Source organism: Suricata suricatta, chromosome 2 (genome assembly GCF_006229205.1).
Source record: "Suricata suricatta isolate VVHF042 chromosome 2, meerkat_22Aug2017_6uvM2_HiC, whole genome shotgun sequence".
Taxonomy (NCBI): Eukaryota; Metazoa; Chordata; class Mammalia; order Carnivora; family Herpestidae; genus Suricata; species Suricata suricatta.
In genome coordinates, this window is record NC_043701.1 from 135,266,319 (window position 1) to 135,292,588 (window position 26,270).

The 26,270-nt window shown below is 49.7% G+C and overlaps 3 protein-coding genes across 8 annotated transcripts; all 3 read left to right on the plus strand.

Moving 5' to 3' along the window:
• The first annotated feature begins 97 nt into the window (after window positions 1-97).
• Window positions 98-3,576, plus strand: FUT11 (fucosyltransferase 11). 2 transcript variants are annotated; one of them, XR_003905577.1, is made up of 4 exons: window positions 98-890; window positions 1,022-1,647; window positions 2,491-2,582; window positions 3,271-3,354. XR_003905577.1 is itself a non-coding variant. In XM_029931949.1 (3 exons), exons 1-3 carry the CDS (start codon window positions 183-185, stop codon window positions 3,416-3,418), a joined length of 1,482 nt encoding a protein of 493 aa, XP_029787809.1. In that variant the 5' UTR covers window positions 98-182; the 3' UTR covers window positions 3,419-3,576. The 2 variants fall into 2 exon arrangements, 1 of the variants encoding a protein (XP_029787809.1); XM_029931949.1 differs by lacking the exon at window positions 2,491-2,582 and having other exon boundaries at window positions 3,271-3,576.
• Window positions 3,577-8,549: 4,973 nt separating this feature from the next.
• On the plus strand, window positions 8,550-9,819 carry CHCHD1 (coiled-coil-helix-coiled-coil-helix domain containing 1). The gene is made up of 3 exons (XM_029931955.1): window positions 8,550-8,699; window positions 8,826-8,944; window positions 9,514-9,819. The coding sequence occupies exons 1-3, from the start codon at window positions 8,576-8,578 to the stop codon at window positions 9,625-9,627; spliced, it is 357 nt and encodes a 118-aa protein (XP_029787815.1). The 5' UTR covers window positions 8,550-8,575; the 3' UTR covers window positions 9,628-9,819.
• A 2,092-nt stretch (window positions 9,820-11,911) lies between these two features.
• Window positions 11,912-26,234, plus strand: ZSWIM8 (zinc finger SWIM-type containing 8). 5 transcript variants are annotated; one of them, XM_029931954.1, is made up of 27 exons: window positions 12,343-12,406; window positions 12,674-12,752; window positions 14,949-15,102; window positions 15,342-15,436; window positions 15,613-15,785; window positions 15,962-16,069; window positions 16,185-16,266; window positions 16,400-16,520; window positions 16,749-16,950; window positions 17,099-17,274; window positions 17,640-18,636; window positions 19,387-19,518; window positions 19,656-19,835; window positions 19,936-20,119; window positions 20,330-20,428; window positions 21,001-21,125; window positions 21,550-21,790; window positions 21,890-22,048; window positions 22,146-22,374; window positions 22,550-22,839; window positions 22,978-23,201; window positions 23,745-24,233; window positions 24,454-24,637; window positions 24,742-24,918; window positions 25,084-25,203; window positions 25,526-25,636; window positions 25,757-26,234. In XM_029931954.1, the coding sequence occupies exons 4-27, from the start codon at window positions 15,406-15,408 to the stop codon at window positions 26,215-26,217; spliced, it is 5,295 nt and encodes a 1,764-aa protein (XP_029787814.1). In that variant the 5' UTR covers window positions 12,343-12,406; window positions 12,674-12,752; window positions 14,949-15,102; window positions 15,342-15,405; the 3' UTR covers window positions 26,218-26,234. The 5 variants fall into 5 exon arrangements, with proteins under 5 accessions (XP_029787812.1, XP_029787810.1, XP_029787811.1 ...); XM_029931952.1 differs by lacking the exon at window positions 12,674-12,752 and having other exon boundaries at window positions 11,912-12,406; window positions 25,458-25,636; window positions 25,757-26,052; XM_029931950.1 differs by lacking the exon at window positions 12,674-12,752 and having other exon boundaries at window positions 11,913-12,406.
• The last annotated feature ends 36 nt before the right edge of the window (window positions 26,235-26,270 follow it).

The following is a 26,270-nucleotide window of genomic DNA, read 5'->3' on the forward strand; positions in this document are numbered from 1 at the left end:
TGCGACTTACATTTTCTGTCCCATTCGTTGCTGCTAGGCTTAGCACGTCCCAGGAAGTGGTCGGCTGAGCGGAACTACGCATGCGCCACACGCACCGTGAGCGTAGGACTGTCCGGTCGCTACTCCCTGTAGGGCGGAGGCCTGATGCTGCCGGGAGGGAAGGGGCGTAGCTGCCAGTGGACATGGCGGCGCGCAGCAGCGGGGCTGTGCTCGCCGCCCTGGGAGTGCTTAGTGTTTGTGCGGTCGGCAGCGCAGGGCCCATGGCTGAGGGGGAGACCAGCGGGGAAACGGGCTGGGCGGAGCCGTGGGATGGTGCAGTTTTCCGGCCGCCCTCGGCGTTGGGTGCGGTGAGGGTGGCGCGCAATCCGGGGGCCTCGCGGCCAGGGAGGGAGGAGGCCGTGGACTTGCCGGTGCTGCTGTGGTGGAGCCCGGGGCTATTTCCCCACTTCCCCGGCAACGCGGAGCGCATCGAGTGCGCGCGTGGCGCGTGCGTGGCGTCTCGGGACCGACGGGTCCGGGGGCACTCGCGGACGCGCGCGCTGCTCTTCTATGGCACTGACTTTCGTGCCTCCGAGGCGCCACTGCCGCGCCTTGCGCATCAGAACTGGGCGCTCCTGCACGAGGAGTCGCCCCTCAATAACTTCCTGCTGAGCCACGGGCCGGGCATCCGCCTCTTCAATCTTACTGCCACCTTCAGCCGCCATTCGGATTACCCGTTGCCGCTTCAGTGGCTGCCCGGGACCGCTTATTTGCGCCACGCGGCGCCTCCGCTACAGGAGCGCGCAGAGTGGCGCCAACGTGGCTACGCGCCGCTGCTGTATCTGCAGTCCCACTGCGACGTGCCTGCGGATCGGGACCGCTACGTGCGCGAGCTGATGCGTTACATCCCGGTGGGTGGGGCCGGGGCGGGGCTGGGGGTTGACGGGGGAGCGCGGGGCGGAGGCCAGGACCCCTAGTACCCAGGCCGGCTCACGGGACCCACTTGAGCACCCACTTGACGGCGGTACTCTACCCCGAACAGGTGGACTCCTACGGGAAATGCCTGCAAAATCGGGAGCTACCCACTCCGCGTTTACAGGACACAGCCACAGCTACCACCGAGGATCCAGAGCTCTTGGCCTTCTTGTCTCGCTATAAGTTCCACTTGGCCCTTGAAAATGCCATCTGTGACGACTACATGACAGAGAAACTGTGGCGCCCCATGCATCTCGGTGCTGTGCCTGTGTATCGCGGCTCTCCCTCTGTGAGGGACTGGATGCCAAACAATCACTCCATTATCCTCATTGATGACTTTGAATCACCTCAGAAGCTGGCAGAATTTATTGACTTTCTGGACAAGAATGATGAGGAATATATGAAATACCTGGCATACAAACAACCTGGGGGCATCACCAACCAGTTCCTTCTGGATAGTCTGAAGCATCGGGAGTGGGGAGTGAATGATCCTTTGCTGCCTAACTACCTCAATGGCTTTGAGTGTTTCGTCTGTGACCATGAACTGGCTCGGCTGGAGGCCGAGAAAGCCCACGCAGCCTCTCCTGGGGACACCCCTGTACCTGAGCCTCACATTGCCCAGCCCTCACACATGGACTGCCCAGTGCCCACACCTGGCTTTGGCAGTGTGGAAGAGATACCTGAGAATGACAGGTAAGGATAGCTGGGGTCCCTGTGGCCATCAAATCAAGTGATTTACTTGCTTGCTTACTGTGGGCAGTGAACTAGCAGTAGGTGCAGAGGGGATCTTTGTATAAGGAAATTATGACATGGGCTTACTGCCTTTAAGGTCTCAAGAGTCTGAGATAAGACAAACTGAAAAAGCTCAGGGAAAGATGCAAAGTGGAATTCAAGGCAACAACCTATGAAAATCAGCTTATGTGAGCAATGTTTGCAAATAGTGATGCAAAAAAGGCTTTTGACCAGAGCAATGGGGGCCTGTTTAGGGAAGTGATGAGGGAGAGACAAAGTTGGGCAGATTAAACTGGGGCCAGGCTATACATAGCCTGAATACCAGACTAAGGAGTTGGACTATCCGGAAAATCAACTCAGCTGTTTATTTTTAGCACCTTTGAAATGGTGGGGTTGAAGATGAGCAGTACAAAGATGAGTATTTTGAAAGAGGCTTGTCTGCAGTAGGGTTTATATCTGTTAACCTGGCACAATTATTAGTAGTACCTCCTTTCACTTCTTAAAAAATTTTTATTTATTCTTGAGAGAGAGAGACAGAGTGTGAGGGAGGGAGAGCCAGAGAAAGAGGGAGATACAGAATCCAAAGCAGGCTCCAGGCTCTATCTAGGCTCTGAGCTGTCAGCACAGAGCCCGATGCGGGGCTCAAACTCACAAGCCATAAGGCATGACCTGAGCCGAAGTCAAATGCTTAATTGACTGAGTCACCCAGGCACCCCATATCGTACCTCCTTTCACTTTTAAAATACCCTGATTTGGGTGATAAGTTATATGTTCACCCTAAACAGAATAGAATGTTTTCAATAGACAGTAATGAACACCGGTGGGCAGTGTGGATTGGAAGAGAAGTGAGGAAGCTGCTGGAGTAGGTGGCAGAAGGTGGTGCACTGGGAAACAAGGTCAGCATGGGAAGTGGGGAGGTGGGGTGGGAAAATGCTGAAGCCACTTGCAGGAAGCCACAGCTGTTCTGAGAGAGGTGATAAAAGATTATTAGGCTTAAGAAAGTGAGACTGCTAGAATGGCCTGCAGAGACTGACTTGCACAGTGGATGGCAGCAGAGGGCTGTTTATATATACTGCTGGCACAGTTTGGTTCTGGGAATGGAGGCCTCCATCAAGTAATTTGTATCTAGTTTATGTTGAACATATTATGATTTACTAGAAAAAAGTGTAAAATGTTTAAAAAATGTGTTTTATCTAGACTTTGGGCAGCACTGCACCTTCATTTTGATTATTCAAATAAAGTTGCAACCTATAAGGCAACCATCTAAAGAGACTACTGGTTCCATAGTGTGCCTCCCTGCCCTGCCTTCCTCTAAACTCCCTCCACATTTGGGAACCAGGAGCGGGCAAGTCAGGAAGTTTAATTCATTGGGGGTGGGCTGTGTGATAGATTTGTGTTTGCAGCTTACTGTCACCTGTACTACTTACTACTAGACTTACTTCACATTCCCTTCCCTTTAAGCAGAAACCTGTTTTAGCCAGAGACTGCTCTATCTGTTTACGATTTCTTTGGCCCCATTCAGAGAAGGCAGGATTCATAGCTGTGCAGAGGTTCCATAATCCAACTCCCATTTTGATGTTTCAGCTGGAAGGAGATGTGGCTGCAAGATTATTGGCAAGGTCTGGACCAGGGGGAAGCTCTCACTGCCATGATCCACAACAATGAGACAAAGCAGAGGAAATTTTGGGATTACCTACATGAGATCTTCATGAAAAGGAGCCAAAATCTCTAATTACCCTTACAACAACCTTTAAATTGGTAGAGTTAAGGAGATGGAAGTTCTTATTCTACCATGGGACATGAGGGGCATCTGTTGCACAACCCTTAACGAACATTGTCTTATTATGAGTTCAAGAAATTCCAGTTATATCCACTCATATTTTATCCTAATGATGTGTATCCAGTGTCTCATTTTGTGGTAATAGGGCCTCTTCTCAAGGAGAGATGGAGGCCCTTAGTACTTGGCTTAATGGAAAACAGAAGCCTTAGACACCCACTTGTTTCAGAGTGCGGATCCAACAGAGTTTTTAAGGACTTGCATCGTTCTCTAGCCATTTCATCCTCTTAATTATGTTGGAACACCACCTTGGGACTTGGCTAAGAATAGGGGTAAGATGGGCCAGGTTTAGTGGGGTCTTAAAACTTCTGTGCTGTTCCTTAAATTCTTCATTATTCAGTACCTTTCCGTTTTTTTTTTTTAATTTTTTAAAAAATTTTGTTTTGAGAGAGAAAGTGCAAGTCAGGAAGGGGCAGAGAGAGAGGAGAAAGAGAATCCTAAGCAGGCTCTGCATCACCAGTGCGGAGCCTGATACAGGGCTCAAAGCCGCGAACTGCAAGACCATAACCAGAGCCGAAGTCAGACACTCAACTGACTGAACCACCCAGGTGCCCTATTCAGTACCTTTCCTAATCCCTTTTCTTCATCTCCTGCTTTATAAATTGTTATGTTGGTGGTGAAGCAAAACTCCTGGTGGGTTGGTTATATTATGGTTCTTTGGAATTGTAGTTTTTATATCATTTGCTTGCCCTTGATGTCAAACTTCTTATTTTAAATGTTTTTTTCTTGGGGCACCTGGGTGGCTCAGTTGGTTGAGCCTCTGACTTTGGCTCAGGTCATGATCTCATGGTTCGTGAGTTCGAGTTCTGTGTCGGGATTTGTGCTGACAGCTTGGAGTCTGGAGCCTGCTTCAGACTCAGTGTCTCCCTCTCTCTCTGCGCCTTGCTGCTTCGTGCTCTTTCTCTCTCTCAAAAGTAAACATTAAAAAAAAATTAATGGTTTTTTTCTTTCCTGGTTTTCCAAAATATCTGATGAAGATGTGACCATCCCCACATTCATTCTCCTCTGCATTAAACTGGCTATAGATTTCTGACAGCTTTTTTTTTTTTTTTTTTTTTTTACTGCTAGTTTGCTTCCTTTTTAGGGAATAGCTGGAATTCTTTCTCATCATGAACAGAAAGATCCGATGGCTAATATATGTCATGTCACTTTACTGACTTTGTCCTTCTCTATTTTAGGTTACAGATAGAGGCTAAGGCTGGAAATGATGGCAGAAAAAATATATATAATATTTAAATGATTTTGAAATGTTAAAATAGACCAGGGGGTATCAAATTGCAGATTTTTATAGGCCTTTGGTCTTTTCTGTCTGCCTAATGAACTCTTCCCTATATTTTATCATTTTCAAGTGCTACAAAAGTCCCATTTCCTTCAAAGAGTCATGAAAATTACATTGGAAAGACATCCCAGCAATATAATTGTAGTAATTCATATTATGTAGCATTTTTCACTTGATGTGGGATGAATATTCCAACTTCTCGCATTCTATTACTGATAATCCTTCTGTTCAACTTTATATACTTACTGAGACTCCGCTTTGATGGAGCACACCAGCTCAAGGGGCTGAGAGGTGAGGCAAGAGATAGCCACCAAAAGTGGCTGGGTAAATGAAAAGCTATTAGGCAGATTTGGGGATATAGCCACACCCTTTTATTGCTGTGGTTTGAAAATAAAGCTTAATGGGCAGGGAGACCATTAGCTTTTCCAGGACCAGTGGAACAAGAAAGAATACCTTGGACCTTAGAGCTACTCTGGTTGTAATGTAGTATTAACGAACTATCACTAAAGAATTTCTATAGCTTATCAGTGTATCTGTAAGTTAATGTGTATATGTACTTACATATACACATACATACACTAATTTAAAACCAGATGTGTGTGTGTGTGTGTATGTATGTATGTTAGGTGCTTCAACAACTAGGGTTCCACATTTAATATTGTGACATCTAAGGATGTGGCTAAGGAGAGCTCTAATTTAGGCTGGATTTCACTGTCAGAGTGGTTCTTTTTTCACTTTATTTTTTAGCAAAATATACCCTTCACAAAAGCATGGGAAGTTTGCTTAACCTGTTTGGGCTTTTGCAGAAAAGCACAAGAGGGGAAGATAGACCTTCAAACATACTATTAAAATTGGGTACAGTGTAGACCCACAAAAAGAAGTCAAATTCAGGACTGATTTCTTTTTTTTTTTTTTAATGTTTTTATTTTTATTTTTGATACAGAGAGAGACAAAGCATGAGAGGGGGAGGGTCAGAGAGAGAAGGAGACACAGAACTGGAAGCAGGCTCCAGGCTCTGAGCTAGCGGTCAGCACAGAGCCCGACGCGGGGCTCGAACCCACGAACGTGAGATCCGACCTGAGCCGAAGCCGGAGGCCCAACCGACTGAGCCACCCAGGCGCCCCAGGACTCTGATTTCTAAACTTGCAATCTATTTTTAAAAATAATTTCTTTTTTGGTGTAGCTTTTATTCATTTTTCAGAGAGAGCGAGCGAGCAAGCGCGAGCTTGGGCGAACATGAGTGGGGGAGGGGCAGAGAAAGGGAGGGAGACCTAGAATTCAAAGCAGGCTCCAGTCTGAGTTGTCTGCACAGACAACTGGGGCTCGAACTCATGAGCCATGAGATCATGACCTGAGCTGAAGTCAGATGCTCAACTGACTGAGCCACCCAAGCGCCCATAAACTTGCAATCTATTGAAATGCAGGTGCTGATTTATAGTGCAAAATACACATTACTCAAATGCAATCTAAGGTTAGGACTCAAGTTTAATTATGTGCAATAAAAAGGGTAAGTGATGGTTATGCAAAGAGTAGAATCCTCCTTACCTCTCCTAATTACACCATTTCAGACTGGCATTCCTTTAGCACTTTTATGTACAAAGTGGGCCAGTTGCTTATGAATGGTTGTGGCTGGAGACTCAGGCCTGCGTTGTGGACAGGGCTTCCTAGACTTTCTCCTTTATTACTATTTTTGTTAATGTTTTTATTTATTTTTGAGAGAGAGAGACAGTGCAAGCAGGGGAGAGTCAGAGAGAGAGAAGGAGTCACAGGATCTGAAGACAGGCTCCAGGCTCTGAGCTAGATGTTAGCACAGAGCCCGACGTGGGGTGGGTTCATGACCTGAGCCAAAGTTGGATGCTTAACCAACTGAACCATCCAGGTGCCCCGACTTTCTCCTTTAATACTATTACCATAAAAGTATTCATAAAAGAGCAAGTAAGCCAGGTGCTACATTTCCACAAGAGAGAGCAAACAATGTGAATTTTCTCTTGTTTGGGGTTCAGTTCTGTAAACAGCAGTAGGTTTAGGGTTACTGGTGGTAGAAGTGCCTGATTAGGAATCAGTTTTACTAGGGGCACCTGGGTGGCTCAGTTGGTTGAGCATCCAATCTCGGCTCAGGTCATGATCTCACAATTTGTGGCTTCAAGCCCCGCGTTGGATTCTGTGCTGACCGCTCAGAGCCTGGAGCTAGCTTTAGATTCTGTGTCTCCCTCTCTCTCTCTGACCCTCATGTGATCACACTGTCTCTCAAAAGTAAATAAATGTTTTAAAAAAATCAGTTTTACTGGACTAGGAGTGGAGCATGGGGCTGATGCCTTTATTACTCCATGTGATGCAATATCCTATAATCTCAGGTTTCATTTTGTATAATAAATGGCTTCTTTTTAAACAGTGTCTGCTGCTTGATTATATTTCTGGTCTGAATATGATACACTCAGAGACTTGGAAAAATATGTGAAACACTTGTTCCCAAGTATTTATTATCACTATTCTAAGTACTGGGTCAGTAAGACAAGGTCTTGTCTCTTGTGGTGCTTACATTTTAAGTGGGTGTAGGTGTTAAGTAAGGCCATAAACACACAATAAATGAACAAGATAATTCAGACTATGATATGTGCTATAAAGAAAATAAAACAGCTTGATAGTGGAGAGATACAGGAAGTTAGGGAAAGCCTCACTGATAGGAACTGAGAACAGAAGAAAAAAACCAGTCATGCAGAGATCAATGGGAAGATTAGACATCTGTGATAAATGATTTTAGCACACTAAATTTTACACAACCAAATACATATTGCTCCTCCAAAGTAGTCATCTTATGAATTAAAAACTTCCTTAAATTATGCTTCCATTACCAGAAACATTTTTTGCAGTTCAATTCTAAATGCTTTGAGAATCCTTGGCACATCTTTGAATTGTTTTCTGTTTTTGTTTTTGAATGTTTTATTTATTTTTGAGAGCGAAAGGGAGACAAAATCTGAAGCAGGCTCCAGCCCAACATCGGGCTGAAACCCACCTGCTGTGAGATCATGAACTCTGACGGTTAACCAACTGAGCCCCTGAAATGGCTTTTGCAAACACCTAAAAGTCACTGAGAGCCAAATATGGTGAACCTAGGTATCACAACTGAAGGACCAAATCTAATAATAGGAATGATACCACCAAGTATATTCACAGGATTGGAGAGTCTTAAATTAGACGATGAATGCCAAAGTGCTTAAACTTATCCCTATCCAGTGAGAGCATTACAAAGGAGAAGAAACTATATATAAGTAGTAGCTACTGCTAAATGGGCATAATTTTTTTATGGCTTCGGAGTGGTTTTACAGGTAGTAAAATCCAACAGTTCTTGAAGACTTAACTAAAAATCTACCCCAACCTAACATCTTAAGGTCTCCTATTTTGATTCGATCCCATCCTCTGCCCTTGCTTATGTCAAATGACCCTAGAGTTCGGCAAGCTACCACGATGAGTGTCCATTTATCGGGCCATTTCTTGGATGTTCCCGGCCTACGACAGCCCCGAAACTTCAGGGCCCGGAGCCCACAAAAGAGCGGCCTAGGTCAGCGCACAAACCCCAAAGATTCTCCTCCTAACCTGCACACAGGTCTTGACCGACCGGTGTCCTAACCCAGCAACAAGGTTATCAGGCGAAGAAACGCAAGCAGATAAGCCACCGAGCTTTCCGCAGGCTGCGCGCCGAGCCTCGTCGAGCTCGTAGGGGTCACGCAGGGTCACGCACGGCGACGCCGAGCCTGCCGGGAGCTCGGTGCGTAATGGCGACGCCGAGCCTGCGGGGTCGACTCGCGCGGCTGGGAAACCCGCGGAAGCCTATATTGAAGCCCAACAAGCCGCTCATCCTAGCTAATCGTGTCGGGGAACGTCGCCGGGAGAAGGGCGGTGAGCAGTCGGAGCCAAGGAGGCTCCCAGAACAGAAGTCCGAGGGATGTACGGGGCGGCTGGGTGGAAGGGCTAGAAGATAGGAAGGTAAGGATGACTGAGGGTCTTCCCGTTCTGCTCCTCCAGAGGCGACTTGTATCACAGAAATGTCGGTGATGATGGCATGTTGGAAGCAGAATGAATTCCGCGACGAAGCGTGCAGAAAAGAGATCCAGGAATTCTTCGATTGTGCTTCGAGGGCTGAGGTGACAGAAGGCTCTTAGGGTGTCATCTTGGGAGGAGAATGGGGGTCGGGAGGATACAAGCAATTATACAAGGCGAGGAAAGCTGTGGGAGCGATTTCACTAACGCCAGAGTGGAAAAGGCTATGGTTTTGAAGGCATTGTGATCTTAAGCGATTTGTTTCGCGGCTCTAAGCTTTAGCTATACCAGATGTAAACAAGGTTAATATTAATACCCACCTTACAGAATTTTGTATTACGTAAAGGGAAATTACATGGGAAAAATCACTTTGTAAAATTTAACGTCCTGCTCAAATAGACGTTATTGTCTGAAATACAACTAAAGATAAATAGTGAAAGGCAGGTTGTTTGGATTTTAGCCTAGAATTAATTGCTAGCTGGCATGGTAGCTTCAGGTCATACAGTCATCTGTAGGTCTCAAGTCCCTTTTGTTGAAAGGGGAGTGGGAAGATGACACAGATAGTTCCAGGCTGGTTAATGCATTCGTGTGCTTTGTGGTATTGTGAGAACTGTTGGCCTAGGTCAGGACAAACTTTAGAGCTGTCATTTTTGTTTTTGTTCTGTCTTTTCAGGCAGCGCGAAAGATGAGATCAATCCAGGACACGTTGGGAGAATCTGGGGTTTTACCCCCTAAAAAACTGAATAAATTGTTACAGAGGTTTCCTAACAAATCTCATGTCAGTTGAAAATGGAGAAGCATTTTCTATGAGTAGAGTGTTAGGTACTGAGAACTATGCAGAGGTGTTTTGGATACGTTTGCACCGCCATGCTCTATTTGGAGGGTGAAAGGAGGCAGGACATCTTTTTCACCCTTTGGAGTCATTGTCATGGTGGAAGTTACACTTTATTTTGAAATAAAATCCTCTGAAGATAACTTGGCCTTTGTTGTAGGTTCTCCCTCCATTCTTGAACCCTGTATTCTTCCTTAGACTCTGCAAGTTCTTTGCTCCTTGATTTGCCCCAGGAGCAGGATAAAAACCTTCATATTGTTCTGCATTTGAATTCCTTACACCATTTAGTGCCCTTGTCTTTGGATGCAATAGGGATGTTCAAGTCTGCCTATATGCAGATTTTTTTTTTGGCATAATCTGTCTTTAGTCACTACCTATTTTGTGCATAGTCCCTGCAAAATGCTGCCAGAATAATCAGTTCACAAACTGATGATCAGAGTTACTGCAGAAGTATTTAACCAATGCAATTAGAAATTAGTTTTTAAATTAGATGACCACCTTCAAAAATAGGAAAAATGTCACTTAAAAAACCCACTTTTTAGCTTTCCAATAAGAGGAAATAAAAGGATCTGTAAACACCAGTTTCTTATTCCTACATGGCAATAATCAAGTAGAGCTGATTATCTTTTGTCTCTATTCTCTAGGGACCTGGCCACTGGCTTCTTCTAAATGGTGAAACTGAAACTTATTTGGCAGTTACCTTCTTTGTGTATCACCTGTTCACTTCTCTCATAAAATTATCCACCTAGTTGCTGAAGGCACTAACTTTTATGACCCTTGACAATAGAAACAGTTCTATGGCATTTACTGTATACTCTGCCCTTTCAGGCTTGACTTAACCTCTTCTATATACCTTGCAGCATTAGATAAACAAAGATCAGTGGGGTTTCTAAAGCTCCAGAGGGATAATTATTAAGATAAAGAAGTGGTCTTGCCTCCTTGATCCACACAGCTTCCTCTTCCAATAGCCCTCAGACCTCGTGGGTGGAGCACTGGGCAGTTGCCTGGTTCTGAAAGCTGAGGCTTTTAGCTATAGGAAGAAGCTCAATATCTAGGTACTTTGAATTGGACTTGGGAGTTCTTAACCTAAGGTCAATAGATTCCCAGTAGGAGGTCTGTGGATATGGATGGGAAAAATTTTTTAGCTTTTTAAAAATTTTTTTAAATGTTTTTAAATTTATTTTTGAGAGAGAGAGAGAGAGAGAGAGAGAGACAGTATGAGCAGGGGAGAGTCAGAGAGGGATTTACAGAATCTGAAGCAGGCTCCAGGCTCTGAGCTAGTTGTCAACACAGAGCTCTACCTGGGGCTCGAAATGACGAACCGGGAGTTCATGACCTGAGCCGAAGCCGGAAACTTAACCGACTGAGCCACCCAGGCGCCCCAATTTTTTTTTTATCTTTAACCACCACTGAAATTTAGCATTTCAGTGAGGGCCATGGGAAACAAACCGAAGTATCAGTTAGCAATACCTATATGAGATTATAATATTTTCATATAGTAGGTTGCAGATACTTCCATATCATTTATACCCATCACTAGCTTCAAAATTATGGTAGTTGTTACACTTCCTGCTGGATTTTACTTAATGTGTAAATAAAGTATTACTATGTTACAAATTTGTTAATATTTTGATAATTGTATTGCAACAATGTTTCCTTTGTAAGTTTTATATTTTGTGCATTAATAAACAATCTGAGAATGAGGTCCAGGGACTTCGCCAGGCTACCAAAGTGTCCGTAGCACGAAAAAAAGCTAAAAACTCCTGAATTCAAAAGACCCACTGACAAAACAGTACAACCATTTTGGAAATCAAATGCATTATTTTCAGGGCGCTTTTCTGATGAGACCCTAGAAAGAGTCTAACGGTATGCAGGCTTCTGGACTACAACTCCCAGAAGGTGATGCGGCCCCAGGGCCTATCCGGAGTTAATAACTCCACCCAGTTGTTCTGTGTTATCCCTTGACAGCCTACTATTCCCGGCATTCATGGCGGCTGTTTATTCCTTGGAGACGTTATGGACGCCGAGTTATTGCTGGGATTTGTAGTCATTTCATATATCGCTGGTAGTTGGTTCTCTCTTAGAGTATCTGAGGGTGGCTTCGAGAAAAAAAGGCAGGAAATGTAGTAATTAAACAAACGGATCCTCCACATTTGCCCATGCAGGGACTGGTTCCCAAGCACGTGAGGGCGGAAGTGGTGGTGGCCGGCGCGGCCGGAAGTTCAGATCAGCTGATGGGGGAGGCGGTGCCGCAGCCTCGGGGAGGCCCCGGCTGCCGAGCGCTTCGTCTGGGCCCGGAGTCTCGGATACTGGCCACGATCCCCGTTCGCACCTCGCACTTGGGCAAGGCCCGGTCGCATATCCCTCCCAGGCTTGAGATCCTCGTCCGGCACGGCCGCCCTGAGCGCCCCGGCCATCCCCAGCCCCGGCTCGCCCCTCAGGCCCCGGGCCTCCCCTCAGCCCCCGGCCGGCGGCCCAGGCCCCGGATCGGCGGGGGGGGACCCGGCCCCGGGGGGTGCAGGCCCCATGGAGCTGATGTTCGCGGAGTGGGAGGACGGAGAGCGCTTTTCATTCGAAGATTCGGACCGCTTTGAGGAGGATTCGCTCTGTTCCTTCATCTCCGAGGCCGAGAGTCTCTGCCAGAACTGGCGGGGATGGCGCAAACAGTCAGCGGGGCCCAATTCCCCCACTGGCGGCGGTGGCGGAGGTGGCAGTGGCAGTACCAGAATGCGAGGTAAGGGTGAGCTGGGGGGAAGGGAGCGGGCTGGCTCTGCTCAGGCCTTGCTGGGGAGCTGTCCCTGCTCGGGAGCTGTCCCGGACCACGAGCTGTCCCAAGCTGCTTGGAACGGACTTCTGGACTCGCTTTTCCAGTCTTCCTGGGGTTGGCTTCTCCACACCAGCGTGAGTGTGTGTGTGTGTGTTTTGGAGTGATGGCTGGGAAATTCTGGGTTGGATACAATTAGCGACAGAAAGTAGATTTTTTGTGATTCATTTGCCTTAGTGATGGGATAGGAGAAAAAAACTCCGCTGACTTGGGAATACTTACTGAGTTCAGCCCGCGGCAAGCCGGAAAATAGAAGGTAGGTAGGGAATGGATTGTGACGATGGGACCACTTGAGGCATGTCATTGCAAAGTGCATTGGGAGCTTCTTGTTAGGGGTGGTGATGATCTCTGATTCTGGCTACACCAAGAAGGGGTTACACTCAGAGGAAAGCGGAGGTGAACTGGAGATCCCATAGTCACATAGGTTCAAATCAGAGGCTTGTTTCTTGGCCATATTAAACATCTCTCAGAAGCTGGAACCACTGGATTAGAGCCTTAAGATTTCTATCATCTGGGGCCTAGGGAAGAGTGTAGATAATTTTCTCTAGAGTCTCCTTATGAAATGCTTGTCCTGCTTTGTGCTGTGAGTTTCTTTCTTTCAGTGAATTAACTGATTAGTGCTGTGAAGAATTTTGTTTTTATTAAAGGGGATTGAGGGGAGAGTGATGATAAGTGAAGCTCCCCAGGCTCAAGACTTACCACATCCTTTCCCTGCCTTCCTCATGGCACAGTTTTTGTTCTGGGCCTCAATGCAAGCTGACATTTCAGCAGTTGGGATTGTAATTGTACTGTGGCCATTCCAAGAGTCCTGTTTTCCAAACTTTCCTGCAGAGATTTCTAGCACCACTTTGGGACAAAGAGAAGTGTACATATGTCACTTGTTCGGAGACGTAGTGTTCAGCTTCAGTTGGAGAGGTAGCATATGTTCTGTGCACACACACCCACACATGCACAAAGATCATAGGCAGTTTCACTGTGGGTCTTCTGTGGTCTCTTCGCTTTTTCACATTTGCATGTGTGGGTAGCCTTGGGCTTTAGAGCTCCTTCACTTTGAGGGAAGTAACAAGTCATGTCGGTGAAAATTTTCAATATGCTGATATCTTCCTCAATAGGCTAAAATCTAGAAAAGCATGTCATTCCCCAAACCTGCTGCCATCCCGGGCTACCCTGTCTCTCACTTAAAAAATAAGGAGATCAACTTTTTTTTTTTTAAAGAGGTTTGTTTAAGAGGTTTTTTAAGCTCCATGATTTTCTGATGTCTTCTAATTTGAGTAGCAATTTGGTGAGATATGTATGCAGCCTGTTGTGTTTCACCTTTTTAAAAATTTTTCATTTATTTATTTTTGAGAGAGAGGGAGAGAGAGCGAGCAAGCAGGGAGGGACAGAGACAGAGAATCCCAAGCAGGCTCCACACTGTCAGTGCAGAGTTCTTTGCGGGGCTGGAACTCATGAGCTGTGAAAAATCTTGACCTGAGCTGAAACCAAGAGTTGAACATTTAACCGACTGAGCCACTTGGGCTCCCCTCACCATTTGTTGATTAAAACAATGTGGGAAGCCTTAAGTGGTAACTGCATTCTATTCCAGGTGGTTTCAGGAGCAGCAGTTAGGTTCCCTTGGGATAGCCCATCTTCCTCCACATCCCCCTTCCCAGGCTTCCATTGTAGGAAGCCAAGGTTCAGGTGTACCAAGGGACCTGCTGCCTCTCTTGTACTGGAGGTCCCACTCTTAACTCATTTGGGCTCTGGCTGTCCTCCCTCCTTATTTTTTTTTTTTTTAATGATTTTTTTTTTTTTTTTTTTGAGAGACAGAGAGAGACAGTGCGAGCAGGGGAGGGTCAGAGAGAGAGGGAGACACAGAATCCGAAGCAGGCTCCAGGCTCTGGGCTAGCTGTCCACACAGAGCCCGACGCGGGGCTCGAACCCACAAATCGTGAGATCATGACCTGAGCCGAAGCCAGACGCTCAACCGACTGAGCCACCCAGGCGCCCCTGTTCTCCCTCCTTAGAGGCCTCGAATCATTTAGAGAAAAAGGGGTAATAAAAAAGCAGTTGGAGAAGATAATGTCAGAAGAGAGACATTAACAATGTAATATGAATCTAAAGTGCTAGGTTTAAGGGAAGTTAGATGCCAAGCCAGGTGTGAGGAGTTACTTGCTAGGATACTGGAACACACCTGTTTGGCCAGGAGTTTCTGGGGTATCCCTGGTATCTTCTCTTCTAGACCTTAGGTAGCAGGCTGTGGGCTGCAGTTCGTTAGCTCCCTTCCTCCAGATGGAGCCTTAAGGTTAATATATCCTAAGAGGAGGGTCCCTTGGTTTTTCATCCAGATCTCCCTTTTCTTTCATAGTGAAGGTGGGGCCCAAGATGTTAGGTACTGGCGTTAGTTCCAGGTAATCATGACCCTTTTCATTTCCCCTTCTCTTTACCCTCACCCAAACCTTTGTTTCCAAAGATGGACTTGTGATCCCATTGGTGGAGCTATCAGCAAAGCAGGTGGCATTTCATATTCCATTTGAAGTGGTGGAGAAAGTTTATCCCCCAGTGCCTGAGCAGCTACAGCTCCGAATTGCTTTTTGGAGCTTCCCTGAGAATGAAGAGGATATCCGGTGAGGCTAAAAGACTGATGGTGGGGAGTGGGTCCTGATTGATACTCCACACTGTGTGCTGGGTTTCCTACAGAACAAAGGAGATACTGTGTGTGGGGTATGGTAAGAAGACGACAAGGGGAGGAGTGTCTCGGATTTTCCCCAAGAAGGAGTGACACTGGGGAGAGCATGTCCAGGGCATTGTGGTCTCTGACAGGTTATTTGTTGAGTTGTGGCTGTGTCCTCTTCTTTGCTCTCAGGCTGTATTCGTGCCTGGCCAATGGCAGTGCGGATGAGTTCCAGCGAGGGGACCAGCTGTTCCGCATGAGGGCTGTGAAAGATCCACTGCAGATAGGTAAGGGTCCCATCATGCCTTAGGGCACCCCCAGCCCTGCCCATCCCCTCAGTTATGAATTAAGGATTAACTGCAAGAAGCTAGAGCAGGTTGTCGGAATAACTGCAGGGCCAGGGTTGAGGGCAGAGAATTATGTCCTGATGGCTCTCCGTGACCATACCCATGTTTCTCCCCAGGGTTCCACCTGAGTGCTACAGTGGTGCCACCTCAGATGGTCCCCCCCAAAGGGGCCTACAACGTGGCTGTGATGTTTGACCGCTGCCGGGTCACTTCCTGCAGCTGCACCTGTGGGGCTGGGGCCAAATGGTGCACTCACGTCGTGGCACTCTGTCTCTTCCGCATCCACAACGTGAGGCCCTCCCAATTTATCCTGACCCTATCCTACGCTCCATCCCCCCCTTCTCTGCTGCATGCCTGGTCACAATGTGAGCCTCCTGGCCTCCCTTAATCTGCCTGTCTTTCCCCAGCTCCAGTGTCGGCAAACTTTTTCTCAGCTTGTTCTGTTTCTCTCTGGGTCTCCTTCAGGCTTCTGCAGTCTGCCTGCGTGCCCCAGTCTCAGAGTCCCTGTCTCGACTGCAGAGGGACCAGCTGCAGAAGTTTGCTCAGTACCTCATCAGTGAGCTTCCTCAGCAGGTGAGTGAGGTTGGGACATCCTCCTCCAACTCTAAGCTTCAGGACTGCATTTTAGTCTTCATGTTAGGCCAAGGCCTCCTTGGGTCACCTATGCCTTTGTCCCTTCCTCCCTCAGATCCTCCCCACAGCCCAGCGTCTTCTGGATGAACTCCTCTCTTCCCAGTCAACGGCCATCAATACAGTGTGTGGAGCCCCGGGTGAGTGTGGAGAGAGGAAGGGCAGTCAGAAGGAAGGAAGCTGGTGTTGCAGAGCACCACTTACTAAAAGCTTGCTGTTGTCAGGTGAATCCAGGCCCGTATCTCTAGGTAACTGACTGCCTATCACTCCCAGACCCCACAGCAGGGCCCTCCGCCTCTGACCAGAGTACATGGTATTTGGATGAGTCAACACTCACTGACAACATCAAGAAGACTCTACACAAGTTCTGTGGACCTTCACCTGTGGTCTTCAGGTAAATTGGATCTCTTTATGCTTGTGTCTGTGGTAGAAGGGAAATCCCTTAGGCTGTCGATAGATCCTTTGTTCTGTTAATACCTGTCCCTCAAGAATCTTTGTCTTTTGTCTCCTGTACTCTGTATTTTGGGTCAGGGACTCTTTTGTGTCAACGCCCTGGTGCATTTTCACCTGTTTTATGCAGCCCTGTCTGAGGGTCATCATTTTCACTCCATTACCTTCACAGTGATGTGAACTCCATGTATCTGTCTTCCACGGAGCCTCCAGCTGCTGCTGAATGGGCATGCCTGCTGCGCCCTCTGAGGGGCCGCGAGCCAGAGGGTGTCTGGAATCTACTTAGCATCGTGCGGGAGATGTTCAAACGGAGGGACAGCAATGCTGCCCCTTTGTTGGAAATCCTCACTGACCAGTGCCTCACCTATGAACAGGTGAGCCTACAGAGCTGGGTAGCCCCACTGTGGTTCATTTTCTCCTTCCCTTAACCTTATTTGCCTCTTGCTGACAAGGATACTGGGGAGGGCTGCTCTTCATTTCTCCAAGCTATTAGGTGCATCTCAGAGCCCTCTTTATTTCCAGATAACAGGTTGGTGGTACAGTGTGCGCACCTCAGCCTCACACAGCAGCGCCAGTGGGCACACGGGCCGTAGCAATGGTCAGTCAGAGGTGGCGGCTCATGCATGTGCCAGCATGTGTGATGAGATGGTCACACTGTGGAGGCTAGCTGTTTTGGACCCTGCACTTAGCCCCCAGCGGTGAGTCTCCCCCTAGGCTCACCACAGCATGGATACTGGGCCAGCCCAGGACAGTCCAAGCCCTCATGTTATGTGCACATGGAAATGTACTCTTCTAGTCCTGGGGAAATGGGAGGTGCTGAGCATTAGGATTACCAGTGATGTAGGGGTCCTTTTTCCAGGAAGCTCTCTTCCCTCCCCTAAATAGTTCCTACTTTCCCAAATATCTGAGTATTAGAGTGATGTGTATGGGCTGGCTCAAGAAGTTTTTCCCTAGGTCCCTCCCTGTACTCTCCTCCTGGGGTTTATGCCTGCTCTATCTCCTTCCATCCCTTCTCAGGGCAGAATGTAGCCCTCCAGCAACCTCCCCAACTTCATTCCCACAGCCGCCGGGAATTGTGTGCACAGCTACGCCAGTGGCAACTGAAGGTGATTGAGAATGTGAAGCGGGGGCAGCACAAAAAGACCCTGGAGCGGCTCTTCCCTGGCTTCCGACCAGCGGTGGAGGCCTGCTACTTCAACTGGGAAGAGGCCTACCCACTCCCTGGTGTCACCTACAGTGGCACTGACCGGAAGTTGGCACTGTGCTGGGCCCGAGCCCTGCCCCCTCGGCCAGGTGCCTCCCGATCTGGGGGCCTGGAGGAATCCCGGGAGCGGCCCCGATCTCTTCCTTCTGAACCAGCTGTGCGGCCCAAGGAGCCTGGGGCCAAGCGCAAGGGATTGGGTGAGGGGGTCTCATCACAGCGGGGTCCCCGCCGCCTCTCTGCTGAGGGGGGAGATAAGTCTCTGCATAAGATGGGTCCAGGTGGGGGCAAAGCCAAGGCACTGGGTGGGGCTGGCAGTGGGGGCAAGGGTTCAGCAGGCGGTGGAAGCAAGCGACGGCTGAGCAGCGAAGACAGCTCCCTGGAGCCGGATCTGGCTGAGATGAGCCTGGATGACAGCAGCCTGGCCCTGGGTGCAGAGGCCAGCACCTTTGGTGGATTCCCTGAGAGTCCGCCACCCTGTCCTCCTCCTGGTGGCTCCCGTGGTCCTTCCACCTTCCTTCCTGAACCCCCGGATGCTTATGAAGAAGATGGTGGTGTGTACTTCTCAGAAGGGCCTGAGCCTCCCACAGCCTCTGCTGGCCCCCGTGGGCTACTGCCTGGGGAGGTCTGTACGCGGGAGCGGGATGACCTCCCTTCCACAGATGAGAGTGGCAATGGGCTCCCCAAAACCAAAGAGGCAGCCACTGCAGTCGGAGAGGAGGATGATGACTACCAGGCATATTATCTGAACGCCCAGGATGGGGCTGGGGGCGAGGAAGAGAAGGCCGAGGGCGGGGCTGGGGAGGAGCACGACCTGTTTGCCGGGCTGAAGCCACTGGAACAGGAGAGCCGCATGGAGGTGAGGGGACTCTGAGGGGACACTGTGGGTGCTCTTTAGCCTTACCTGGGAGAGGGGCCATCTGGCTCTAGTTGGGAAAGTCAGGACTATAGTGTGGCTGTTAGAAGCCTTTAGTGGCCTCCTGTCTGACCTCTGCCTGCAGTCCATTCTCTTCACTGCTTCCATATTGATATTCCTGAAATGTCTGGTTATGTCCCTCTGCTGCTTAAAAGTCTTTAGTGGTTTCCTACTGCCCTTGGCATGACCTTCGAGGCCTCACTTGGTCTGACCTTCGTATGCTTTTCTAGCCTCATTTAGGTATTCTGCCCTTTGTACTACAGTCAGTTGAACCATTCCTCTAGCTTGCAGTGCTCTCTCTTGCATCCTTACATTTGCACAGATTGGCCTGTCTGCCTAGAATCTTCTTCCCTCACTTTACTTGGTTAGCTCCTGTTCCTTCTTCCGGTCTCAGAGATCTTAGAGATCACTTCCTCTAGGAAATCTTCCTGAGATAGCCCCTCAGCCTCAGGTCTCAGTGAAGTATCTTACGTGCCTATTCCCCTCTTGGCCTTTCCCAGTGGTAGCTGGCTTCACATTGGTTTGTGTGTTCATGTGTATGTTTATCTAATCAGACTGTGAGTTCCTGTGGTATACCCAGGACCAGTATAGGGCCTAGCATGTAGCAGGTACTCATGGGATTTTTGCTACATGAGTGAATATGGTGTGAATAAGTTGGGGCTTCAACCTGTGCGATGCCCATGTCCTCTCCAGGTATTGTTTGCCTGTGCTGAGGCCCTGCATGCGCACGGCTACAGCAGTGAGGCTTCCCGCCTCACTGTGGAGCTTGCCCAGGACCTTCTAGCCAACCCACCTGACCTCAAGGTAGAACCGCCCCCTGCCAAGGTGAGAGACCCCCACACTCCTCCCTCCCCACTTATCTCTAATCTTCTTCTATGCCCCACCCCAAGTGAGAGCCTTCTTCTCACTCCACCAAGATGAGTCAGACTCATATGCCGGCTTCCTTGTACTTCCCTCTTTAGGGCAAGAAGAACAAGGTATCTACGAGCCGTCAGACCTGGGTGGCTACCAACACCCTGACCAAGGCAGCCTTCCTGTTGACAGTGCTAAGTGAACGCCCAGAGCACCACAACCTGGCCTTCCGAGTGGGCATGTTTGCCTTGGAGCTACAGCGGCCCCCAGCTTCTACCAAGGCCTTGGAGGTCGGAGGTTCCATCAGCCTTGTACTGCAGTCTTCTCAGAGACTTGCAGCTTGATCTCCACTGAAGTATTAGAGTTCTGAGCTTCTTCCTGTGCCCTTAGGTGAAGCTGGCGTACCAGGAGTCTGAGGTGGCTGCCCTGCTCAAGAAGATTCCTCTGGGTCCCAGTGAGATGAGTACCATGCGGTGCCGGGCAGAGGAGCTTCGGGAAGGGACACTCTGTGACTATCGGCCTGTTTTGCCTCTCATGTTGGCCAGTTTCATCTTTGATGTTCTCTGTGCTCCAGGTATGGTGCATGACTCTGCAGTGAGTGGGGATCTTGGGTAGGAGTAGTTTACTCTAAGGAGAAACCAAGAGGCCCGTGGCTCTGAATTGCCTTTAGAACCCATCATGCGACTTCATGAGTGGTCTGGAATGATGAGGGTCTTGGGTTCCCTACATTTCATTCTTTCCTGTGACACTTCTTTCTGCCTGACTTACTCTGCCTTTCATCCAGTGGTTTCTCCCACGGGTTCCCGGCCTCCAAGTCGCAACTGGAACAACGAAATGCCTGGGGATGAGGAGCTGGGATTTGAAGCAGCAGTTGCTGCCTTAGGTGAGTCTGGAGTATCTTGAGTATATTTGTGAGCTACCTGGTCCAGGCCTTGAAGGGCATGAGACATGGCCCCGGTTTTGAACGAGTGGTATGGTAGTGGAACAGCCAGAGTGACACATATGAACCAACTAGTACAGTCAAGAATTAAGGGACAAAAGGTGTACTATGGCTGTTGGGTGTTATAAGGGCAGCAAAACAAAAATTTAAGAAAAGGATTCAGGCAGGGTGTAGAATATGGAATGTAGGTTAAAAAATCAGTTGTTTTTGTTAAGGGGACAAAACAGCATGAATGAAGACACAGGGGCAATCAAGTCTTGATGAGAGTGAGGAACCAAATTTCCTTAAAGTGATGGGTATGCCATGAAAGTAGAATGGGCTGGGTTATGAAGGTCTTAAGCATATCAGAGCTAAGGCTAGATGTAATAGGCAGTGGGGACTTCCCATGATGTGGGTTGGGCCAGGAGAACTCCTCATCTCATATATGCTGGTAGCTGGGCAGCCCTGGCTTGTTCATTTTTGCTGTCTTGGGAGTTATGGCCATTCTCAGTCCCTATGAGACCCTCTTCTCACAGGTATGAAGACAACAGTAAGCGAGGCAGAGCATCCCCTCCTGTGTGAAGGCACACGTCGGGAGAAAGGTGACCTGGCACTGGCACTAATGATCACTTACAAGGATGATCAAGCCAAGCTCAAAAAGGTAGGGACTAGGTACTAGGATTTTGACAGGCAGAGAGCAAATTTTACCCTTTCTCAGGGGATTGTGATACAATGAGGAAAGGACTCTACTGCCCATAGGGGATAAGTGGAGAATCTTGGGGACACTTCATAAAGAATAAGACCAATGGTGCTTATAGGAGTGCTTAGGCAGGGGATGAAAGAAAAGCAGTTATTCATGTATTTCCATATTTATTGAATATCAATATAGTCAGTTCTTTGTAAGTGTTAGAGAGGATTTTAAGATGTAGGCCAATTCCCTGTCATCCAGGAGGTTCTCCTCTGGTTGGAACTGGGGAAGGCTTACTGAAGAGGTAATATTAAGCTGTTTCAAAGAGAAAGTAAGGTAATAGAAAATGGAAGTCAGGAAATAAAGGGCATCCTATTACCGCTTCTCTGTTCTCCAGATCTTAGACAAACTCTTGGACCGAGAGAGCCAGACACATAAGCCCCAGACACTGAGTTCATTCTACTCATCCAGCCGCCCAGCCACAGCCAGCCAGAGGTCTCCTTCAAAGCATGGGGGTCCATCTGCCCCAGGGGCCCTCCAACCACTGACCTCAGGCTCTGCGGGGCCTCCTCAGCCAGGGAGTGTGGCAGGGGCTGGGCCAGGCCCCACTGAGGGCTTCACAGAGAAGAATGTGCCTGGTGAGGTGGGGGCACTGGGCAGGGGGGCATGAATGGTATGGATTCATGTTGAGGTCCCCTTTCCTTGGCTCATCCCAATGTCCTATTTTCCCCACCTAGAAAGTTCCCCACATTCTCCCTGCGAGGGCCTCCCATCTGAGGCAGCTTTGACCCCAAGGGCGGAAGGGAAGGTTCCTAGCCGCCTGGCACTTGGCAGTCGTGGAGGCTACAATGGACGGGGCTGGGGCTCCCCAGGGCGGCCTAAGAAGAAACACACAGGTATGACAGCCTGTGGGATGACATGGAGGGAGAGATTTCTTCAAGTATGAATTCTGTAACTTCTAGCTTCTGAGACTGATTTGTTTTGGGGGGTTAGGCATGGCCAGCATTGACAGCAGTGCCCCTGAAACAACATCAGATAGCTCCCCGACCTTAAGTCGGAGGCCACTTCGAGGGGGCTGGGCCCCCACCTCCTGGGGTCGAGGACAGGACAGTGACAGCATTAGCAGCTCTTCCTCGGACTCTCTGGGCTCCTCGTCCTCCAGTGGAAGTCGCCGGGCAAGTGCCAGTGGAGGGGCCCGGGCAAAGACCGTTGAAGTTGGCAGGTCAGTGGAAGAAATAACTCCTCTCCTCTCATCTGGCCCACCCTCAGAGCCATAGCCCTAGTGTAATCCAACTATTGTTCTCCCAGCGACACCACTTACCTGCTCTTTCCTAACCCACCTGGACACCCATTTCATAGAAACCCCAACCCCCGTCCCTACCCCGTTGCCCCCTCAGGTACAAGGGCCGCCGTCCCGAGAGTCATGCCCCCCATGTACCCAATCAGCCATCAGAGGCAGCTGCACACTTCTACTTCGAACTGGCGAAGACGGTGCTGATCAAGGCAGGGGGCAACAGCAGCACTTCCATTTTCACACATCCATCTTCCTCAGGGGGCCATCAGGGTCCTCACCGAAACCTGCACCTTTGCGCCTTCGAGATTGGGCTTTATGCCCTTGGCCTGCACAACTTTGTTTCTCCCAACTGGCTCTCACGTACTTACTCTTCCCACGTTTCCTGGATTACAGGTAAACCCAGTATCTTGATTTGGGAATGGGATGGGAATTAATTGGTGGAAATGAGAGTCTTACCCTTGTAGAGTTACTGATCTGATAGAAGACATCATACTAACCCCACTCTGATTTCTTTTGCTCCTTTCCTTGAAGGTCAGGCAATGGAGATTGGCAGTGCAGCCCTGACTATACTGGTAGAATGCTGGGATGGACACCTGACGCCCCCTGAGGTTGCATCCCTGGCTGACAGGGCATCACGAGCACGAGACTCCAATATGGTGAGGGCAGCAGCGGAGTTAGCCCTAAGCTGCCTGCCTCATGCCCATGCATTGAACCCCAATGAGATCCAGCGGGCCCTGGTGCAGTGCAAGGAGCAGGTATTTCTACAGGCGATCTGGGGACTTGCTTTCAGGTATCTAGGAAGGGACATGGGGAAAACTAACAGCCCAGCTCTTGATTTCTAAATCTTGAAGTTAACAGACTTTCTAGTTTGTGTTGCTATGGTGATGCTTGACAGATTAATGCACTTTCACATCCATTACTTGTTTTGCCTTATGACTCTGAGGTTCGGATTATTCCTATTATATTGATTAGGAAATGGAGACTTCTATGTTAGAGACCAAGGTGATCACCAGGCTGGAATACTTGGGGAAGACCTTGGGGAGATAATGGGAATTGGATGGGAGGGAGTGTTTAAGTTAGTTTGGAACTGGGACTATAACCTGGGTCTTCTGGTCACCAAGTGTTTGTTCAGTGTCTCTGTGAGGCATTCATTGCTCTGGCACAGACTCTGAGCATTGGCCCTGACCTCTGATGCCTCCCTGGATACCAGCCAACTTAGAGGGAGATGTTGGAATGTCATGGACAACCATGCCTGAGTAAAGCTCCTCCCCCTTAACCTCTGTGCCCCTTCCTTCCAGGACAACCTGATGTTGGAGAAGGCCTGCATGGCAGTGGAAGAAGCGGCTAAGGGTGGGGGTGTATACCCTGAAGTATTGTTTGAGGTTGCTCACCAGTGGTTCTGGCTATATGAGCAGACAGCAGGTGGCTCATCCACAGCCCGTGAAGGGGCTACAAGCTGTAGTGCCAGTGGGATCAGGGCAGCTGGGGAGGCTGGGCGGGGGCTGCCTGAGGGCAGAGGGGGCCCAGGGACTGAGCCGGTTACAGTGGCAGCGGCAGCAGTGACAGCAGCAGCCACAGTAGTGCCAGTCATCTCAGTGGGGTCCAGTTTATATCCAGGTCCAGGACTGGGGCATGGTCATTCCCCTGGCCTGCACCCCTACACTGCTCTACAGCCCCACCTGCCCTGCAGCCCTCAGTACCTCACCCACCCAGCTCACCCTGCCCACCCAATGCCTCATATGCCCCGGCCTGCTGTCTTCCCTGTGCCCAGCTCTGCATACCCACAGGTGAGACCAGTGTTCTGCTGGGGGATTGGGCGTGTGGGAGTTCCTGTGGGGTTGGAGTGTGGGGTACTCTGGGAGACTAATAGTACTGTCCTGGTGAGGTGGTGGAGGTCTGGGGGGGATTCAGGCCAACGAAGATAAGAAATGTAGGGATACCCAGTTGTGGGATAAAGGGGGAGAGCCACATCTTAATATAATTTCCTACACTTCTCCCTGTCTCTAGGGTGTGCATCCTGCCTTCTTGGGGGCTCAGTACCCTTACTCAGTGACTCCCCCCTCACTTGCTGCCACTGCTGTGTCTTTCCCCGTCCCTTCCATGGCACCCATCACAGTACATCCCTACCACACAGAGCCAGGGCTCCCACTGCCCACCAGTGTGGCCTGTGAGTTGTGGGGACAGGGAACAGGTGAATGGAGGGGAGGTACACTGGGCAGGGGAGATGGGGGGAGGAACCCTCTTCATCCCTCTTTGGGCTGTGAATTCCTCAAACGGCTTTCATCACACCCTCAGTGAGCAGTGTCCATCCAGCATCCACGTTTCCAGCCATCCAGGGTGCCTCGTTGCCTGCCCTGACTACACAGCCCAGCCCTCTGGTGAGCGGGGGGTTTCCACCACCCGAGGAGGAGACCCACAGTCAGCCTGTCAACCCACACAGCCTACACCACCTGCATGCTGCCTACCGTGTTGGTGAGAGGATGTCCCTTTTTGTGCCCCCACCTGCAGTTGTGCCACAGGCTCTTTAGTGACGCCTCTGTCCCCATAGCTCTTGTTTGTTGTGGAGTCCCATATACTGGACTGGGGTAGAGGGTGGAAAGGATGTAGCCTCACCATGTGTCTACCCTTTTCTCCCAGGAATGCTGGCGCTGGAGATGCTGGGTCGCCGGGCACACAACGATCACCCCAACAACTTCTCCCGCTCCCCCCCCTACACTGATGATGTCAAATGGTTGCTGGGGCTGGCAGCAAAGCTGGGTAACACCTCCCCTCCCCAGGACCATTGTCCGCCCCCACCCGCTTACCCCACCTTCCTATCCCAGACCTCCTTCCTAGCTCTTGCTCAGAGTTGAGGCCTTGGTCGGGTATGTGTGCGTGCGCGGGGTTGGGGGGTTACCTCAGCTCCTGGGGTGGAGGGAGGCTCTCTGCCAGGCCAGAGCTGAGAGATAAAAGTTGGGTCCCTAGGGCAGAGGTGGCCACCCCCGTCTCATGCCCCTCCCCCTGCCCCCCAGGAGTGAACTACGTGCACCAGTTCTGTGTGGGGGCAGCCAAGGGGGTGCTGAGCCCGTTTGTGCTGCAGGAGATCGTCATGGAGACGCTGCAGCGGCTGAGCCCTGCTCATGCCCACAACCACCTGCGTGCCCCGGCCTTCCACCAACTGGTGCAGCGCTGTCAGCAGGCATACATGCAGGTAACAACCCTGGAAGTAAACAGTAGGGTGGAGCACCTCCTGGGCAGGCATGGAACCGATTACCCTGCATGCTAGGGAGGACGGGCCTGGTTCTGTGCTTAGTGGCTCATCTTCTTCCAGTACATTCACCATCGCTTGATTCACCTGACCCCTGCCGACTACGACGACTTTGTGAATGCGATCCGCAGTGCCCGCAGCGCCTTCTGCCTGACACCCATGGGCATGATGCAGTTCAACGACATCCTGCAGAACCTCAAGCGCAGCAAACAGACCAAGGAGCTGTGGCAGCGGGTCTCACTCGAGATGACCACCTTCTCCCCATGAATCTGGCCCCTCTAGGGTCCTATACAGGGACACAGGCCTGTGGCTATGGGGGCCCCTCACACAGAGGGAGTGAATCTTGGCTGGACAGATCATCCCCACTCAGTTCTCTGGTAGCCCAGACTGGCAGCTGCTCTTGGGCTGTAGCTTGGGGCCAAGATGTCTCAGACCCTAGAAGCCTAGGGTTGGGGGAGACAGCCCTATCTGGGAGGGGGCATTGGGTGGCCTCTGGTATTTATTTGGCATTTATAAATATATAAACTTCTTTTTTACTCTAGTCTGCCTGGGCCTTTGCCTTTTTTTCCCTCCATGT

What these genes read in the sequence shown, in the direction of transcription:
- FUT11 (XM_029931949.1), top strand. Translation starts at nt 183, where the DNA reads ATGGCGGCGCGCAGCAGCGGGGCTGTGCTCGCCGCCCTGGGAGTGCTT. An exon ending in AGCTGATGCGTTACATCCCG is followed by an intron (nt 891 to 1,021) that starts GTGGGTGGGGCC and finishes TACCCCGAACAG; the next exon opens with GTGGACTCCTACGGGAAATG. An exon ending in GAGATACCTGAGAATGACAG is followed by an intron (nt 1,648 to 3,270) that starts GTAAGGATAGCT and finishes TTGATGTTTCAG; the next exon opens with CTGGAAGGAGATGTGGCTGC.
- CHCHD1 (XM_029931955.1), top strand. Translation starts at nt 8,576, where the DNA reads ATGGCGACGCCGAGCCTGCGGGGTCGACTCGCGCGGCTGGGAAACCCG. An exon ending in ACGTCGCCGGGAGAAGGGCG is followed by an intron (nt 8,700 to 8,825) that starts GTGAGCAGTCGG and finishes CTGCTCCTCCAG; the next exon opens with AGGCGACTTGTATCACAGAA. An exon ending in ATTGTGCTTCGAGGGCTGAG is followed by an intron (nt 8,945 to 9,513) that starts GTGACAGAAGGC and finishes CTGTCTTTTCAG; the next exon opens with GCAGCGCGAAAGATGAGATC.
- ZSWIM8 (XM_029931950.1), top strand. Translation starts at nt 12,199, where the DNA reads ATGGAGCTGATGTTCGCGGAGTGGGAGGACGGAGAGCGCTTTTCATTC. An exon ending in GAAAGATCCACTGCAGATAG is followed by an intron (nt 15,437 to 15,612) that starts GTAAGGGTCCCA and finishes GTTTCTCCCCAG; the next exon opens with GGTTCCACCTGAGTGCTACA. An exon ending in CCAGCTCTGCATACCCACAG is followed by an intron (nt 24,234 to 24,453) that starts GTGAGACCAGTG and finishes CCCTGTCTCTAG; the next exon opens with GGTGTGCATCCTGCCTTCTT.